Raw genomic sequence first — 18,814 nt, forward strand, 5'->3', positions numbered from 1 at the left:
TCCTACCCCCCCCCCACCACACCCCCATTAACCCCCCCCCCCCCCTCGCGTGACCACACTTACCACAGCATACGAAGCCAGTCATCTCCCGGCCCCTCAGGTATCATCCGCAGCATCCTGCCTCAGGCACGGAGATGCCATGATACAACTTCCATTTTTTGACAGATATATATTAAATCCTATTTACACGCGGAGGACATTTTGCGTGAAGGATGACTCGGCGACCCATCCCGGCATGCAAATGAAATAATCTATCAACTTGTGTTCATTCAGCGAGGGAAGTTCACAGAGCTTATTGAACAGATAATATTCTTCCTTCTTCGTACACTCTCCCTTGCTTCTCTCTCCAGCCACCACGAAATCCACACCCGTGCACACACATACACACACACACAGGGACGCGCGCACACAAAACCACACACACACACACACACGGACACACACGCACACAGACCTATTCTTCTGCGGGCTGAGAGCGTGTGGTGGCGGTACAGTGTTCTTCCAGCAGCCATCATAGTCCCATTGCTTGTGTCTGGTCAATAGCGCCCCTTACCCCGTCTGCTGTGACGTGCATTGACTGAGTTTGTACATGTTGCTACGGTGACAGAACGACATCTGCGGGACTTATACATAGTGTGTTGGTGGTAGTGTTCCACCAGCTAGGCCAGTCGTCTGTAGGCCTGGCAGCTGGTAGTGTTCCCCCTCCTAAGCCAGTCGTCTGTAGGCCTGGCAGCTGGTAGTGTTCCACCAGCTAGGCCAGTCGTCTGTAGGCCTGGCAGCTGGTAGTGTTCCACCAGCTAGGCCAGTCGTCTGTAGGCCTGGCAGCTGGTAGTGTTCCACCAGCTAAGCCAGTCGTCTGTAGGCCTGGCAGCTGGTAGTGTTCCACCAGCTAAGCCAGTCGCCTGTAGGCCTGGCAGCTGGTAGTGTTCCACCAGCTAAGCCAGACGTCTGTAGGCCTGGCAGCTCGTCGTGTTCCACCAGCTAAGCCAGTCGTCTGTAGGCCTGGCAGCTGGTAGTGTTCCACCAGCTAAGCCAGTCGTCTGTAGGCCTGGCAGCTGGTAGTGTTCCACCAGCTAAGCCAGTCGCCTGTAGGCCTGGCAGCTGGTAGTGTTCCACCAGCTAAGCCAGACGTCTGTAGGCCTGGCAGCTGGTAGTGTTCCACCAGCTAGGCCAGTCGTCTGTAGGCCTGGCAGCTGGTAGTGTTCCACCAGCTAAGCCAGTCGTCTGTAGGCCTGGCAGCTGGTAGTGTTCCACCAGCTAAGCCAGTCGTCTGTAGGCCTGGCAGCTGGTAGTGTTCCACCAGCTAAGCCAGTCGCCTGTAGGCCTCGCAGCTGGTAGTGTTCCACCAGCTAAGCCAGACGTCTGTAGGCCTGGCAGCTGGTAGTGTTCCACCAGCTAAGCCAGATGTCTGTAGGCCTGGCAGCTGGTAGTGTTCCACCAGCTAAGCCAGTCGTCTGTAGGCCTAGCGGTAGTTGCAGTCGGCTTAGTTTGCTCTTCTACATGAACATTAAAGTATCAAAGACTATATTTGGTCTTTGCAGATTGGCAGTAAATTGACCAAGATTTCCTGTTGTGTAAAATTAACACGATTCTCAGAGCAAATTTATTGCAAGCACTCATCTCTCTCCAGCGATAAGCTACACGAGTCCTGTTTAATACTAATGGCTTTGAGAGGAAAATTTAACCATAGGCTATGTAGTTAGCTGGGCAGCTGGTGTGGACAGCTGGACGACTGGACAGCTGGTCTGGACGACTGGACAGCTGGTCTGGACGACTGGACAGCTGGTCTGGACGACTGGACAGTTGGTCTGGACGACTGGACAGTTGGTCTGGACGACTGGACAGCTGTCTGGACGGTTAGACAGCTGTCTGGACGGTTAGACAGCAGGTGTAGGTGTAGACAGGAGGACCAACAGGACCATCAACACACACAAGTATCCAAGCTAACTGACAGTGTTGTGGTGATATAACCCACACCTATCTATGGGTGACGTGAACAATTTCTCTTTGTTCATTTCAGCTCTGAAATCAAAATACAACATGAACATTTAGCTGCAAATTCTGCAGTCAGTGAGACAAAGAAAACATATCACAGACAGCTAAAGAAAACGTATTTTGATTGTCGATAACTAAAGGATTTAGGAACCCTGGGCGTGGACAGGCGCGAAAGAACATCTTGTGGAAGGAAATGACAGGATGGTGACGGAGTTTCTTCTGGCCATGCTTATGGTTGTCAGCGTCACCACCGCCTGTCTGTGGACCAACTGTCAGCGTCGCGCCACCCCGGTCCAGGGCCACTACACCGTCCCCGGCAACACCTTTCAGGTCTGACTGCGCCCTCCAGGACCACACAACTGATTGGGATATATATATATATATATATATATATATATATATATATATATATATTTACCAACGCCCCCTCTAGCCTGTTATTGAGACGTCTTGGCTGCTCTGCCTGGCCACTTGGAGACGTGAGTGGAGTCTCCGTCAGCACCGGGCCAACACCATGTTAGCCGAACTCCTTCTGACGGGCCTCTTCGGGGTGGCCTTCTACATGATTATGGACCAGTGGCGCCTGGTGAAGGACCCCGTGGTGGTTGTCCTCAAGGACGCCAGGGAGGCCGAGCCCTCGGGTGACCGCGGCCCCACCAACGTCAAGAACCAGGACAAGAACCAGGATAAGAACGAGGTCAGGAACGAGGTTAGGAACGACGACATGAACGAGGTCAGGAACGAGGACCAGAACGAGGACAGGATAGAGGAGATAGAGGAGAAGAGAGAGAAGAAAGACGAGAACACACAACCTAAAACAAGTGACGGCGTGAGAAAAGAGGGCCCAAGGAAGCTCTCCATGTCTCAACCTCTGATCCATTATGACTCCTACTAGTAAACAATCGAGGTCAAAGGGAATGATACAGACTGAGGGACTTGAACACAGGATCTGTGGCGCTTGATAAGTATATGATATAGACCATCAAGGCAAATGGGGAATGTGTGTAGGGGGGAGAGGAGGACCTTCAACAAGCCGCCGGCTTTCTGTCCTCGTCGAGGCCACCAGTATTATGGTGGTCCTCAGGTAAATTCAGGTAGATATATGAAACACACTGAGAACATTTAGCTTAGTGCCTTCAGCCGTAATGACCGAAACAGAGGCCTATAATGGGCTCAGGGACTGAACCCTACAATTCATTTTAGCTAATTCAAGATGGGTATGGGGTGCATAATAGGTGAACTGAGCTAACTAACTTCTCCGTCTTCTGAGTTGGGCTTAATTAAAGCCTTTCAACTCCAGGAGGGTTGTTAAGGCCGCCACAATAGCTTAATTGATCAACCCTGCAGTAAGTATACTTTAGTTTTGAAGATAGTCCAGAACTAAAGTGAACTCTCAACGTATATACACCAGGAATTATGGTATAACTCTCAACGTATATACACCAGGAATTATGGTATACTTCTCGGTGTATATATCCCTTGGGAAAGGTCATATATTATTTCATGGTATACTAGATATAGCCCATATATTCCTTAACCCAAAGAACATGTAATTAGTCCATCTAAATCCTCGCGTATACGCAGTTCTAAAACAATTACATTTTTGAGTTGCTTCTTTCAAAACAGGAGATAAAAATGGGAGAAAACACATTCCATATACTTCTTTGGCTATGTATTTTTTTTATATTTAAAATTCTGAAGTGTACTAAAGCCTGAAATATGGATAGAAGAGTCACTCCCTTATTTCCTATTTTCTAATATTCGAGTTAAGGGATAACAAAAATAAATACTATAAATAAATAAATGTTTATTTAGGTAAGGTACATACATACAAGAAATTTTTACAAAGATTGGTGGACTTATAGATAGAGCTAGTACATACAATGCCTAAAGCCACTATTACGCAAAGCGTTTCAGGCATGAAAAACTTAAATGACTAAAGCTTAATACTAATTGAGCATAAAGAGTAAAATGAAAACAAGAAATGAAAACATAGCTGAAAAAGCAGCACAAATACAATTATACTTACTGTCGACTAAATGAAGCTTTTCAAATTATCTCAAACCCAAACAATTTAGCAAAAATTAGCTTGTGAGCGATAATACCCCATGCCTCAAAATTGTTCATTTACGATTTACCTGTATAATAACACGGTTTATCTATTAATTAGGTAACAATACCATGAGAAATGTCAAATCTTAACAATTATAAGGATTTATTAGTTAGACCTATTCAAATACATATCTGTAATTTAAAAAATATATATATACTCCTTAAGGGTTAATTAGTAGATTTATCATATATATATACTTTTCTATAAGCAGCAATTAACTCCTGGGTTATATTTAGTGATTGACTCTGAATATGTTATAGCATGTACTTTCTAAATAGTTAGAAGTACATTCGTACCTTACAGTACATAGTACCTTTTGTAGTTAATATTGTACCTTCCTGCAAATAAAATAATAATATTATTATTAGTATTAGTATTAGTATTATTATGCTGCGCTCTTGAAATGGTCAGAACCCCAATTATAGAAGTAATTATATTACCCAAGGACCTATAACTTATATCTTTTTGTATTGAAGTGTGATTTACAAAATGAATTTCTGGTGGATCATGATGAATGGCATCAATTTATTTAGCTATAATCCCTGCCAGGTGCATTTAGACGTGGTTCTTCATTGGGATAAACACTTACATCAGTTTCTATAGAGGCTTTGGCCATCGCAGGGGCAGGCTGACCTATTTTATATATATATATATATATATATATATATATATATATATATATATATATATATATATATATATATATATATATATATATATATATATATATATATATACCTCTCCACGACGTGTATAGCCTTGTTCTTGTTATATACTGACTTCATTGGTCAAACTGTATTCGGTTTTCAGGCGCATTCTTGTGTAAATATTTCTTTCGTTTGTGGATTAGATAGATTGTCATTTCTTTCAATTGTGGGTTAGATAGATGGTCATTTCCTTCATGTTATCATGAAGGAAATGCGAACCTTTCAACCCATCCTCCTGTTTTGGCAGCACTTTATAGTAACGACGAGCACCATAGTACATATACCGACATACAAGACAATTAGTAAGTCGAAATCTGTACTATTAAATTTGGACAAACCGGATTAAAGGTGTAGGATTTATGTTTATGAAAGAAACAGCCTAACCTAGCCTTCCTAGGCCCTAATACACGCTATCTGAGACCTAATATAGTACATATGTGTGCTATACTAGGCCTGGGAATTTTGAAGTTTGTTCTTTAGATAAATTTTGTGGACTCTATAAAGTGAATAGTACGAAATTAGACTAAGTGCTTCGTAAGTCAATGTTTGTACTATGTGCACATAGAAAAACAGGAGGGTGGATTGTGCTCCTTAGGGTAGGGTTGCATTGGGTCGAGTTTGGTTAGAGTCAGTTTTAATAATAATTTAAGTTTAATTTAAGAATATCAGTTGTTGTTCTTTCAAATCATTCTTAATGTTACGGGCAATTTGCACGAAGCAAATGAGTAGTTTAATGATGCTGTAGTTTAAAATGACGGCTTAATTGCTCGGTGAGTGGCCTGTTTTGGGGAGGATTAAGATGCTTAGTGAATAGTTGAGGCTTCATATATTATGCTCACTGAGCGGGATTTATTTACCAGCTTAAGCTTACTGAGTGGGACAAGCTTAATTGATCGTACTTAATCTATACGAATAGTTTGATTGGTCATCCTGAGTAAATCCACCTGATGGATTTATGATTCGGGAGGCGTGTAGGAGGGAGGGAGGGATTTATCAGGGGAAAGTTCCAAGCCATTACGACTATATAGCACTGGGAAGGGGTCAGGATAAGGATTTGGGATAGGACGGGGGAAAAAGAATGGTGCCTAGCCACTTTGGGACGATCGGGGATTGAACGCGGACCTGCATGAAGCGTAGACTGCCCATTAGTCTGTGTACTAGTCCCTCCTTCAGTAGTTCCTCTGACTCAGTACCACCAGCAGGCCTCTCATATCACGCGTTCCTGTTCGAATTATTGAAAACATGTTCGAATTATGCAAAACACTTTCGAATTATTGAAATTATGTTCGAATTATTCAAAATTACTATATAACCGTTACCAAATTCAGTTCTTAATCCCGATAACAACAATGAAACAAGCTAATTACTCGCCAAATTCATAAGAAAGAAAACATCTTCATTATCTTCAAGAAGACATCTTCATCATCTTCAAGAAGACATCTTCATCATCTTCAAGAAGACATCTTCATCATCTTCAAGAAGACATCTTCATCATCTTCAAGAAGACATCTTCATCATCTTCAAGAAGACATCTTCATCATCTTCAAGAAGACATCTTCATCATCTTCAAGAAGACATCTTCATCATCTTCAAGAAGACATCTTCATCATCTTCAAGAAGACATCTTCATCATCTTCAAGAAGACATCTTCATCATCTTCAAGAAGACATCTTCATCATCTTCAAGAAGACATCTTCATCATCTTCAAGAAGACATCTTCATCATCTTCAAGAAAACATCAAAATCTAGTTTCTAGATTTTCTTTGACAATGTCAACGGCGCGACGCTTGGATCAGAGAGAGATATCTTGACCGTGTCTTATACGTCCTTGATTCTAGACTACGGAGAAAGGTATAGAGGAGAGGGAGAGAGAAGACGAGGAGAGAGCAGCTCCCTACTCCCTTGAGGCGGGCAGACCGGCTCCCCACACCCTTGAAGATAACAGACCGGCTCCCCACACCCTTGAAGATAACAGACCGGATCCCCACACCCTTGAAAAGAGTAAATAAGCTCCACATACCCAGGAGACAGACTCCAAGAGACAGAAAAAGACCAAAATACAAGCCCTCACTGGCCCCAAAGACACAAGATAACCTTCCCCACCTCAAGACACACCAACCCAACACCCCCCAAGAAGGAGGGGAAGGAACGGGTGGGGGAAGGGGATTCAAAGACCCCCTACAAGAACAGATATCCGACCAGCTTCCTCCCCCCCCCCCCTTCAAGCGAAGGGGACGCCACGAGACTAACTCACCAGCACAAAACTGGCGCCGTCGAGGAAACGTCTCTTCAAGCCTGCGGGCTCACCATAGCCCGTGCTACTTGGAACTTTGTGGTTCCAGATAGCGAATCTTAAACAACAACAACAACAACGACGTCTCTTGCAGGTACCCAAAAATTTGGGGGATGTAAATTAAAGTCAAATCCCCTCCCCCCCTTCCTTCCCCAGCCCCCCCCTTTCCCCCAACCCCCCTCCCTTCCGGGGGACGAGGGCACTTTCCTGAAGAAAGATAACACGTTCACCACGTCCTGAGGGAGGAAGATAACGAGGTTGCCACGTCCTGGAAGGAGGAAGATATCCAGCCCACCACGCTCTGGAGGGAGCAAGATAACCAGCCCACCAGGCCCTGGAGGGAGGAAGATAACACCACCACCAGGCCCTGGAGGCAGCAAGATAACAACACCACTAGGCCCTGGAGGGAGCAAGATAACCAACCACCAGGCCCTGGAGGATAGCAGCACCAGGGCGATGATCCGCCGACGGGACCCGCAAGAGGGCGGTTACTACCTCAAGAAGCTGCAGGTGGAGGAGGGCTTCCACACGCACAATGGTGGTGAGTGGTTGCTACTGGTAGAATAGTGGTGGTGGGGGGGAGTAGAGAGTGTATGACTGGGGGTAGAATAGTGGTGGTGGGGGAGTAGAGAGTGTATGACTGGGGGTAGAATAGTAGGGGTGTAGGGAGTATAACTAGGGGAAGGGGTAAGAGTCCTTACCTATCCCAGTTACAGCCCCGCTCCTGTGCCAGGTAAGTCCACCACGGGCTCACCATAGCCCGTGCTACTTGCAACTTTGTGTTTCTAGTAGCTGAATCTACAAAAAAATTCTACAAGCGGAATTTCTTCCGCTTATTTTAGTTTCCAACTTCCACCTGTGTCTTCTTGTCCTGCTTTCTCTTAATTTAAAATCGCCATCCTCGTCCACCTTGTCTATTCTCATCAGTATTTTGTATGTTGTGATCATATACCAACTGGTTGTGAGATTCTCTCTTAGTTCTGAATTTAACACTCATCGCAAACCTCTTCTTTTTTATTTGTGTTTTGAGCCTTGCAAGTCCAGGTCCAGGCCGCGATTTCCATAACCCGTCGTCCACGAATGATAGTACGTATAGCGACTAATGGTCGAACGTACAAAAATGAACTGTTGTACTCTAAATGGACCAGGTTTTGTACCATTAGTTCTGTAGCGGACAGGAGAAATGAAGTACTAATCAAACCTAAACTGTTCTGGTCTTGTATGGCATATATATGTGTGCTACATTAGGTCTAAGGGCGCGTTTATTAGGCCTAGGACAGGGTAAGATATAAAGGGACAAATATTTCGGATATTTGGTGTTCCTGGAGTCGGATATTTGGTGCTCCTGGAGTCGGATATTTGGTGCTCCTGAAGTCGGATATTTGGTGCTCCTGGAGTCGGATATTTGGTGCTCCTGGAGTCGGATATTTGGTGTTCCTGGAGTCGGATATTTGGTGTTCCTGGAGTCGTATATTTGGTGTTCCTGAAGTCAGATATTTGTTGTTCCTGGCGTCGGATATCTGGTGTTCCTGAAGGCAGTGTGGTGTTCCTGACGAAGGAGCGAGTTCCTGAAGACTTCGATGCTGACACTAGTCCTTGTGTGTTTTCCAGAGGTCCAGGAGATGACGGAGAGGCTGTTTAAGGTCATCATCATTGGGGACCCGACGGTAGGGAAGACGTCCTTCGTCCAGCGCTACGTCCAGGACTCCTTCAGGAGGGACTACAAGGGCACCGTCGGCGTCGACTTTGCCCTCAAGATCCTCAAGTGGTCAGACTCAGAGACGGTCAAGTTACAGCTCTGGGATATTGCAGGTGAGCCAAGGGTGTGTGGGAGACTTGGGGCCTAGGCTGTGGGAGGAGACGTGGGGCCTAGGCTGTGGGAGGAGACGTGGGGCCTAGGCTGTGGGAGGAGACTTTGGGCCTAGGCTGTGGGAGGAGACTTGGGGCCTAGGCTGTGGGAGGAGACTTTGGGCCTAGGCTGTGGGAGGAGACGTGGGGTCTAGGCTGTGGGAGGAGACTTTGGGCCTAGGCTGTGGGAGGAGACTTTGGGCCTAGGCTGTGGGAGGAGACGTGGGGCCTAGACTGTGGGAGGAGACGTGGGTCTAGGCTGTAGGAGGAGACGTGGGGCCTAGGCTGTGGGAGGAGACTTTGGGCCTAGGCTGTGGGAGGAGACGTGGGGCCTAGACTGTGGGAGGAGACGTGGGTCTAGGCTGTGGGAGGAGAAGAAGAAGATATCAAAGCATCAGTTCAAAGTATAAACTCATGATATCAGGTTAATGTGGGCTTCCAGAGACGGATCTTACCTTATGTCCCGCTTGCTGTTCCCAACACACAGGTTCATTACCTTGCACTTGCTTGACTTAAACTCTAGATATCACTTATTAGACCATTATTTTAATCTGTACGGGAGGTTAAGCTGTAGCTTTCTGTATATTTATGTTCCTCGTTATTTTTTTGCATCAGAAAACATCGAGAGGAATGACTTTGTCCCCTCTGGAAACCCCCCGTCCCATCTGGAATCCTTATCCTGATCCGTTCCTTCCTTCCCAGTGCTATATAGTCGTAATGGCTTGGCGCTTTCCCCTGATATTCCCTCCCCCATCCCCGCCCTCCCCCCCCCCCCCTCTTAGGTGGAGTAGTGTGTCAAAGGCCTTCTGACTCTCCAAAAATATACAGTCTATTCACCCTTCTGAGGCTAGTGTGAGCCTTGTCACCCTGTCAAAGTATGCTTTCGACGTTGTTAACCAAGTTTTCACCCTGTCAAAGTGTGCTTTCAACGTTGTCAATCAAGTTTTCACCCTGTCAAAGTATGCTTTCAACGTTGTCAATCAAGTTTTCACCCTGTCAAAGTGTGCTTTCAACGTTGTCAACCAAGTTTTCACCCTGTCAAAGTATGCTTTCAACGTTGTCAATCAAGTTTTCACCCTGTCAAAGTATGCTTTCAACGTTGTCAATCAAGTTTTCACCCTGTCAAAGTATGCTTTCGACGTTGCCAATCAAGTTTTCACCCTGTCAAAGTATGCTTTCGACGTTGTCAATCAAGTTTTCACCGTGTCAAAGTATGCCTTCGACGTTGTCAACAAAGTTTTCACCCTGTCAAACTATGCTTTCAACGTTGTCAACCTGTTTCAACGTTGTTAACCTGTCAACCAAGTTTTCACCCTGTCAAAGTATGCTTTCAACGTTGTCAATCAAGTTTTCACCCTGTCAAAGTATGCTTTCAACGTTGTCAATCAAGTTTTCACCCAGTCAAAGTATGCTTTCGACGTTGCCAACCAGGTTTTGTCATCCTTAAACCCATATTGGTGATGCGTTATAATGTTCCTCCCCCTCCAGAACTTACCACCTTCTTATAATCCTTCCAAGCAAATATGGGACACTGACTTGTAGTTCAGTGTTGTAGTTCAGTGAAACTTGTAGTTTCAGTGTAGTTTCAGTGTCTCTCTGTTTCCTGTTGTTTATATTGCCGCTATATTGACTGTCTTCAACCTTCGTGGCAGTTCTCCTATATCCAGGCACAGATACATGGGGATTCCCGCTCTATGAATGTATTTCTAAATCTGTAAAGAATGCGTTTAAGAGTAAATTTGATAAATGTTAGAAATTAATTTTTAACATGGATAAGATACTGTTTGAGCCACAAGGCTTAAGTATCAGGTGCTAGAGTATCAGACCTCACAGTATCAGGTGCGAGAGTATCAGGCCTCACAGTATCAGGTGCTAGAGTATCAGACCTCACAGTATCAGGTGCTAGAGTATCAGACCTCACAGTATCAGGTGCTAGAGTATCAGACCTCACAGTATCAGGTGCTAGAGTATCAGACCTCACAGTATCAGGTGCTAGAGTATCAGACCTCACAGTATCAGGTGCTAGAGTATCAGACCTCACAGTATCAGGTGCTAGAGTATCAGGCCTCACAAGAAATGAAAAAATCCACAAGGGCCGTGACGAGGATTCGAACTTGCGTCCGAGTGCATCCCAGACGCTGCCTTAATCGACTGAGCTACGACATGGTCAAAAAGGAGTTAAAACCAAAGTTCTACAGAACTTACTGGATCCTGCAGCCTCTCCGAGGCACAAACCAGGGTTTTACACAGCTCCCCCCATGCACTCGAGCTATGCAGACCTCATAATATCAAGTGTCAGGATGTTTGAGACAGCAATTGACGAGATCAGTAACGTATATCCCATCAAGTATCACAGATATACTCCAACCCGTTCTCGCACTTTCGTATAGTCAATATTGACTTATTAAATACGTGCATATGTGACATACTAAACATACTAATTTACCTTGAAAAGCTTCATAGAAAACACCGACCTTACCTAACCTTCTTAGTATGTTAAGATAAGCATCTTATTGCTTCATAATTACAATTATTACTTAACCTATTATAGGTGTAGGATAAGTAATAATTGTAATTACGAAGCAATAAGATGCTTATCTTAACATACTAAGAAGGTTAGGTAAGGTCGGTGTTTTCTATGAAGCTTTCCAAGGTAAACTAGTATGTTTAGTATGTCACATATGCACGTATTTAATAAGTCAATATTGACTGTAAGAAAGTGCGAGAACGGGTTGTATACTCACCTAGTTGTGCTTGCGGGGGGTTGAGCTGTGGCTCTTGGGCCACGCGGGTGCCCTAGTTATGAACCAGCGGGTGTTGGGGTTCAACAGGTCAGGAGCGGTTCACGTGGATGACCCGAGTATACTACAAGGACGCCCAGGGGTGTATCGTCATGTTTGACCTCTCCAACCGCAACTCCTTCCTCAATACACTCAAGTGGAAGAAAGATGTCGACTCCAAGTGTACTCTTGAAGACGGGAGCCCCATCCCTTGTATGCTGCTAGCTAATAAGGTCAGTATTACCTCCTCTTCCCGCCCTTATGCTGTTTAGTAATCGGGTCAATAATCTTCAAGTCGGCAGCCAATGGGACTCGTGCTGACCCATTGTTTTTTTCATGCTTATTAACCCACCAAAAATAAGGGAGTTAGATTGAATTCTCTATAAGTTACCTAATAAATTACCTTCTAGGTTATTATTCAAAAATTCTATATTATATTGAATAACAATTAGGTGAGAAAGGTTAGTTCTGAACGCTGTTACAAAGGAATAAATGGCAACACAACATTTCTGCAATGCTATAGTTGCTACAAGATTGCAAGATTCATGATTGTTCTTGCAGTAGAACTTTCATGATAAGTGGTGGATGATCGAGTCTAATCAACCCAGAGCATGAGATGGCGTGCTACAATGGGTAACTCGTGCATACACGCTTCGAGTCATCTCTTTCATACTTTTAAACCAACGGTTGAAGGGGGGTTTCTCCCACACTACCTCGCTCTGGGAGCCATGATGTTCTAATTGCCAGTAATGTAATTACTGGGAAATGATATTAAGTGATTATATATAAATGGATAGTAATGAGAGATGCAATTTTGTGGGGAGTAGCAGGTAGATATAACTAGTCTGAAATATGGTAAGCTAGAATAACATAAATAAGATTAGGTTAGGTTAGGCTAGGTTAGGTTAGGTTGGATTAGGTTTGGTTCAGTTAGAATGCATATGCTTCTGTGTAAGTATTTGTGGGAGATTGTAAAAAGAGTTTTTGTCTGTGTATATGTTTCTGAAGGTAGAATGTGTGTGTGTGTGTGTGTGTGTGTGTGTGTGTGTGTGTGTGTGTGTGTGTGTGTGTGTGTGTGTGTGTGTGTGTATACATTTTGTGAGAGTATGTTTTGATTAGTGCAAGTATGTTTGTGTTGGAAATAGTGTTGAATACATTTGTGAGTGTGTGATGCTGAAATATTTCCTAACTGTTGCAATTATTAAATATATATATATATATATATATATATATATATATATATATATATATATATATATATATATATATATATATATATATCTTTAAAATATGCAGATTTACTACTTATATAAAAACATTATATATATGGATGTCTAAGATGATAGAGATGATGTGCTATTAACAATTCACATTAGATGGACGACTCGGTTGACGTATATAATTATTATTAATAATTAAGATGAGGTGACAATACTTGAGGATTAACAATACAAATGGTTTTGAAGTTTTGTAACAAATATTCTTCAAAAAAGTGACTTTTAATAGCTATCCCAATGCTGATTTTCTTGACAAGTTTTTAATTATTAAATAAAATGAATTTCAGTAACTTTTTAATTAGCCAAACATTAAAAGTAAATGATTTTGTTTATGAAAATGCAACTCTATCCCCTTATCCTAACCTACCAGAGGATCCAAAACAGAAAACGGGACAGTACGTCACTTTCGCCAGCCGCTTCCATTTTCTAGTACGACAATTTTTGCCCTTAGGTAACGCATACGATCGAAAAACGACGTTCTTTGTAAGAGAACAGGTTGGCTGAGGACACACTCGATTCCTGACTGTAGGTTTGATCGTCAGAAGACCTGCGCGTATATATGTGTTTTTAGTTATATCCTTTGGTTTTTAAGGACGTTAGAAATACGTATTTATGTCAAACGTTACCTTTGTGGCACTATTTAAAAACGTCCACAAACGTTGTGTGTTTGCTGGGGCAGCTCCTTGCTCAGAGAGGTGTAGGAGGAGGAAGATAGCCGAATGCCTTTGGTTGCAAGTGTGTCAATCGTGTGTGTGTGTGTTTTTCTTGCAGTGTGACCTCCCACACAGGCAAGTTGATCAGCTGGAGATCGAGAAGCTCTACAAGGAACACAACTTCACCGGCTGGACTGAAACATCTGCCAAGGAGGGACTCATGGTCACTGATTCCATGAGGTGAGTTACCGCACTCTTCCTGTCCCTCACTGAGTCAATGAGATGAGTTACCGCACTCTTCCTGTCCCCTCACTGAGTTCATGAGATGAGTTACCGCACTCTTCCTGTCCCCTCACTGAGTTCATGAGATGAGTTACCGCATTCTTCCTGTCCCCTCACTGAGTTCATGAGGTGAGTTACCGCACTCTTCCTGTCCCTCACTGAGTCCATGAGATGAGTTACCGCACTCTTCTTGTCCCCTCACTGAGTTCATGAGGTGAGTTACCGCACTCTTCCTGCCCCTCACTGAGTCCATAAGGTGAGTTACCGCACTCTTCCTGTCCCCTCACTGAGTTCATGAGGTGAGTTACCGCACTCTTCCTGCCCCTCACTGAGTCCATGAAGTTCGTTATGGTACTCACCTTGTCCCTCACTCAATCATTATAACATCATCAAATACCTCCTTCTTAGTTCATCACAAAAATAACATAAATGTGAAAACGCCTTCATTTTTAGTTCACTGATAACATAGTTTTAGAGTACTGAATCTATAGAGAAAAATAGAACTTAAAACAACATTACAATACAATAGAAGGAAGAAGGTCTATTGAACCATAGGAGGCAACTGTGTTATTATACCCACCAAAACTTACCACTAACATGTTGTATCCTGCAGGTTCCTGGTGGACGTGATGATGAAGCAGAACGACAGTCGAGAGGAAGACTCTTCTGAATTGTCACTGCGACTGTCCTCTATTGAACTGGAGAAGCCGAAGCCCTGCTACTGCTAACTGTCCACCTGCTACTCCTACTGCTGCCCCGGGTTCTGAGACGGGCGTTTAGCCACCGTCTCCCACTGAGCTCGTTCTGCCAGAATTATTGACGCAAGAGACAAGTTTCTTCGGGATGCCTGCCCGCCATGTTGCGTCCGCCACACAGCTGGGCTGGGAGTGGCGCCAAGCTGGACCCCTTCGACGATGCGGTCATGTTTATAAAGACTCAGACAGAGGGGCTTCGATCTCACACTCTCCCCTGTGCCTCTCTTGAACTCCAAGTGATGTGTAGAACATTCGAACTTGTTTAGATTACAGTAATGACTGGTTCCCTTGCACTACAGCCTATGTCTGGCCCTGAAGAGGGTTCCGGGCTGGAGGTTTAGCAGTTCCGGCGCAGTTTTGATGGTAATTCAGATGTAATTACACGAAGCCTCTCACTGGGGGAGTGTTGATATATGCGGAAGGTGACCTTGTGCTGGGTGAGGAGCTGTCAGCGTTGCGAGTATGGGCAAGGAGTCTTGACCTTGATGACTACAGGTACTGATCGAGGGGTCAAGGGTCAAGGAGGTGTGTGTAGCCCCCAGGGAGGAGGGGGACCATCGCGTGGCACTGTCAACGCATGTCACGTATGTTGGTCTCATGCATGGTGCTGTCAATCACCCGCCTTGCACATTCCTGCCGGGGTTCCTGCACCTCTTGTTCTAACATATATGTTCTACCTTACTCATGTGTCACTGACACACCTGTTGCTCTTACATCTGTCTCTCTGTCTCTGTCTGTCTGTCTGTCTGTCTCTCTCTCTCTCTCTCTCTCTCTCTCTCTCTCTCTCTCTCTCTCTCTCTCTCTCTCTCTCTCTCTCTCTCTCTCTCTCTCTCTCTCTCTCTCTCTCTCTCTCACACACACACACACACACCTGCAGCACTCAAAATAATTGTTACTTGCAGGCATTTGTCTCTGATGCTCGCAAAGACATAACCTTCTTAGACATCTGTTAATCCTGCAGACCCACACACCTCCCCCACACACCTCCCCCACACACCTCCCCACACACCTCCCCCACACACCTCCCCCACACACCTCCCCACACACCTCCACACAGACGCGCCAGCAAAAGTGTCTATATATATTTACTCAGGAAGACAAATCGACAGAGGTGTGCCATTCCCATCAAAAGTTCAAGTAAACCTGAACCAAATATCATAAAAATCCCTTATTTTTGGCCCATTAACTTGAAACATTAACAATGTGATAAACCTTCACAAGTTAGGGGAAGTTATTCCTAAACTACAAAGTGTATTTCATTGCCTTTTCTCAGGATGGGCATAAAAGGTATCACGTTTTGGGTACGATGTTGTTGACAATGAACTCCTGTTGGACTCAGGACTCTGTTGATGCGAATCAATTCGTGAGTTTTGGTAATTAAAGATGAGGGGAAATAAAAATAATATATATAGAATGCTTCTCACACCATGAACATGGGTTCCAAAGGTGTACATCGCAGTAGTTACCATGAATGTGGATTTAAAATGGATTCTCTCACGGACCATATCAATACAGGCCTGGGTACAGGCCGAGCTTGCTGTGGGCATGCAGACAGTGGCCCAGTTGCCGTCGGGTCGGCCCAGTTGCCATCGGGTCGGCCCAGTTGCCGTCGGGTCGGCCCAGAGGCCGTCGGGGCGGCCCAGAGGGGTCGTTGGGGCGGCCCAGAGGCCGTCGGGTCGGCCCAGTTGCCGTCGGGTCGGCCCAGAGGCCGTCGGGGCGGCCCAGAGGGGTCGTTGGGGCGGCCCAGAGGCCGTCGGGTCGGCCCAGTTGCCGTCGGGTCGGCCCAGAGGCCGTCGGGGCGGCCCAGAGGGGTCGTTGGGGCGGCCCAGTTGCCGTCGGGGCGGCCCAGAGGCCGTCGGAGCGGCCCAGAGGCCGTCGAGGCGGCCCAGAGGGGTCGTTGGGGCGGCCCAGTTGCCGTCGGGGCGGCCCAGAGGCCGTCGGAGCGGCCCAGAGGCCGTCGAGGCGGCCCGATCACCCACTGTTGATCATTCTCTCTCTCTCTCTCCCCTAACAACATTGCCGCCTTTTGGTTTGTTTTGTAGCAAGTGTGGTGTGCTTGATGTATTCATGTCCTCTGAAGATTGGTCCTTGGACACTAGTGATGTTCCCTGTATTTTGTTCATAGGAAGGTAATGTTCTCTGAATATTGTTCCCAGGAGGACAATGTTCTCTGTAGATGTTCCCAGGAGGTTAATGTTCCCTGTAGATGTTTATAGGAGAACAATGTTCTCTGTAGATGTTCCCAGGAGAACAATGTTCTCCGTTGATTGTTCCTTGGGGATAATAATGATATACTCTTTAGACTGTTACCTGCAGAATAATATTTTACTTTTAAGATCATTTAAGCTTTAAATACTTATTATATTTCTTTGCCCAAAGTGTTAACCTGTTGAGCTGATATGATGAGTTTGTATGTGATGATTCCTTGATGAGCATACCGTTTGTGTGACGTGTTATTGTTCTGCCTTGTTTGTATCTCTTTATTTCTCTTCTCTCCAGAGAGAGAGAGATCTCTCTCTGTCTCTCTCTCTGTCTGTCTGTCTATCTGTCTGTCTCTCTCTCTCTCTCTCTCTCTCTCTCTCTCTCTCTCTCTCTCTCTCTCTCTCTCTCTCTCTCTCTCTCTCTCTCTCTCTCTCTCTCTCTCTCTCTCTCTCTCTCATCAGAGCTTATTACTGGGACAATTATTTGAAGTTGCTCATCAGTTTAACAATGCTTTTCATGTCAAATTATAATCTGTACTTTTTAAGAGTGGAATAAAATAGAATTGACCACGTAATACGGGTTTTACTCTCATCAGTGATTGGTTGTACACACACACACACACACACACACTAGTGTGGGTCTGGTAGCTGAGCGGACAGCGCGCAGGACTCGTAATTCTGTGGCCCGGGTTCGATTCCCGGACCAGGTAGAAACAAATGGTGTTACGATATATCGTATCGTGTTATTTCATCGCATAAAGGCACGATTATTTAAGTCATACGTTCATTATTACAGGAAGAACGAGGTTAACAACCATGGAGGTCGTTAACTGTCAGCACGGTATGGCTCGTCCGGTGGCGGGAATTTCTGTTAGCCAATCAGAACCACCGGGCGAGGTAACGTGCTGGCCGGAGCATGTGGAGAGACAGACATCTACTCCCCTCCATTGAGTCAACAGGCTGTCGTCGCGTTTGGATGTTTGACCAACGGACCCAACTGCTAGTGTGCTCCACCCGCATGAAGGAAGAGGACCTCGAGGCATGGTCGACGTTCTTGAAAGTTATGGAAGATAACAGCTTTGAGATTTAGAGGTCGGCGTGGAGGTAACGCGCTGATTTTCCTGATAGCGGTACAAATTGCAGGAAAGTAGATGATTTATAAGTTGGAAGATCAATCGGACCAGAGACGACCGTAGCATGGTCGTAGTATCTCTCTCTCTCTCTCTCTCTCTCTCTATATATATATATATATATATATATATATATATATATATATATATATATATATACATGTAAAATATTGTATATAAGGTGATTAGAGATATATCACAATATATCCATGATGAAGTTTTATACCATCTTATTTTCTTGTCCTTTGTCAGACCTCAGCACAAAGTGTGTCGCACCTGACAACAGGTCCGGCTGAGGCTGACACCTGTTCAGATTCATGTACCCCGTTGTAGTACAACGAAGCATGCGGATAAACATTCAGAATAAACCTAAATTAAATGTGTTGGGTTGTCAACAGTTCGATCCCAACAATGGGGAAAGTTTCTTTCACCCTGAATGCCCCCTGTTACCTAGCAGTAAACAGGTACCTGGGAGTTAGTCAGCTGTTACGGAGCTGCTTCCTGGGGTGTGTGTGTGTGAGAAGTGTACTAAGTGTCATTAATACATACTAAGCTAGTGTACCTGGAGTGTTGGGAGAGAATGACAGAGCCAACCAGGAGGGAAGGTTCAGGGAGACGTAGGGGGGGGGGGGGGGGTTCTTGAGGTTATCTTGAGATGATTTCGGGGCTTTAGTGTCCCCGCGGCCCGATCCTCGACCAGGCCTCCACCCCCCAGGAAGCAGCCCGTGACAGCTGACTAACACCCAGGTACCTATTTTACTGCTAGGTAACAGGGGCATA

The 18,814-nt window shown here is 45.0% G+C and overlaps 2 protein-coding genes across 3 annotated transcripts in view; one reads left to right on the forward strand and one right to left on the reverse strand.

The window, feature by feature from the left end:
* Positions 1-17,479, forward strand: part of LOC123756127 (ras-related protein Rab-7L1) — a 45,784-nt gene extending 28,305 nt beyond the window's left edge. For both annotated transcript variants that reach the window (XM_045739161.2, XM_069336505.1), the window contains exons 3-6: positions 8,720-8,920; positions 11,788-11,969; positions 13,785-13,906; positions 14,562-17,479. In XM_045739161.2, coding sequence (XP_045595117.1) covers positions 8,720-8,920; positions 11,788-11,969; positions 13,785-13,906; positions 14,562-14,676 — 620 coding nt within the window. In that variant the 3' untranslated portion in view covers positions 14,677-17,479. The remainder of the gene's footprint in view (positions 1-8,719; positions 8,921-11,787; positions 11,970-13,784; positions 13,907-14,561) is intronic.
* Positions 16,166-16,720, reverse strand: LOC123756191 (cleavage and polyadenylation specificity factor subunit 6-like). The gene has a single exon (XM_045739272.2). It carries the CDS (start codon positions 16,718-16,720, stop codon positions 16,166-16,168), a length of 555 nt encoding a protein of 184 aa, XP_045595228.2.
* Positions 17,480-18,814: the final 1,335 nt, after the last annotated feature.

This window comes from Procambarus clarkii, chromosome 36 (genome assembly GCF_040958095.1).
Source record: "Procambarus clarkii isolate CNS0578487 chromosome 36, FALCON_Pclarkii_2.0, whole genome shotgun sequence".
Classification (NCBI taxonomy): domain Eukaryota; kingdom Metazoa; phylum Arthropoda; class Malacostraca; order Decapoda; family Cambaridae; genus Procambarus; species Procambarus clarkii.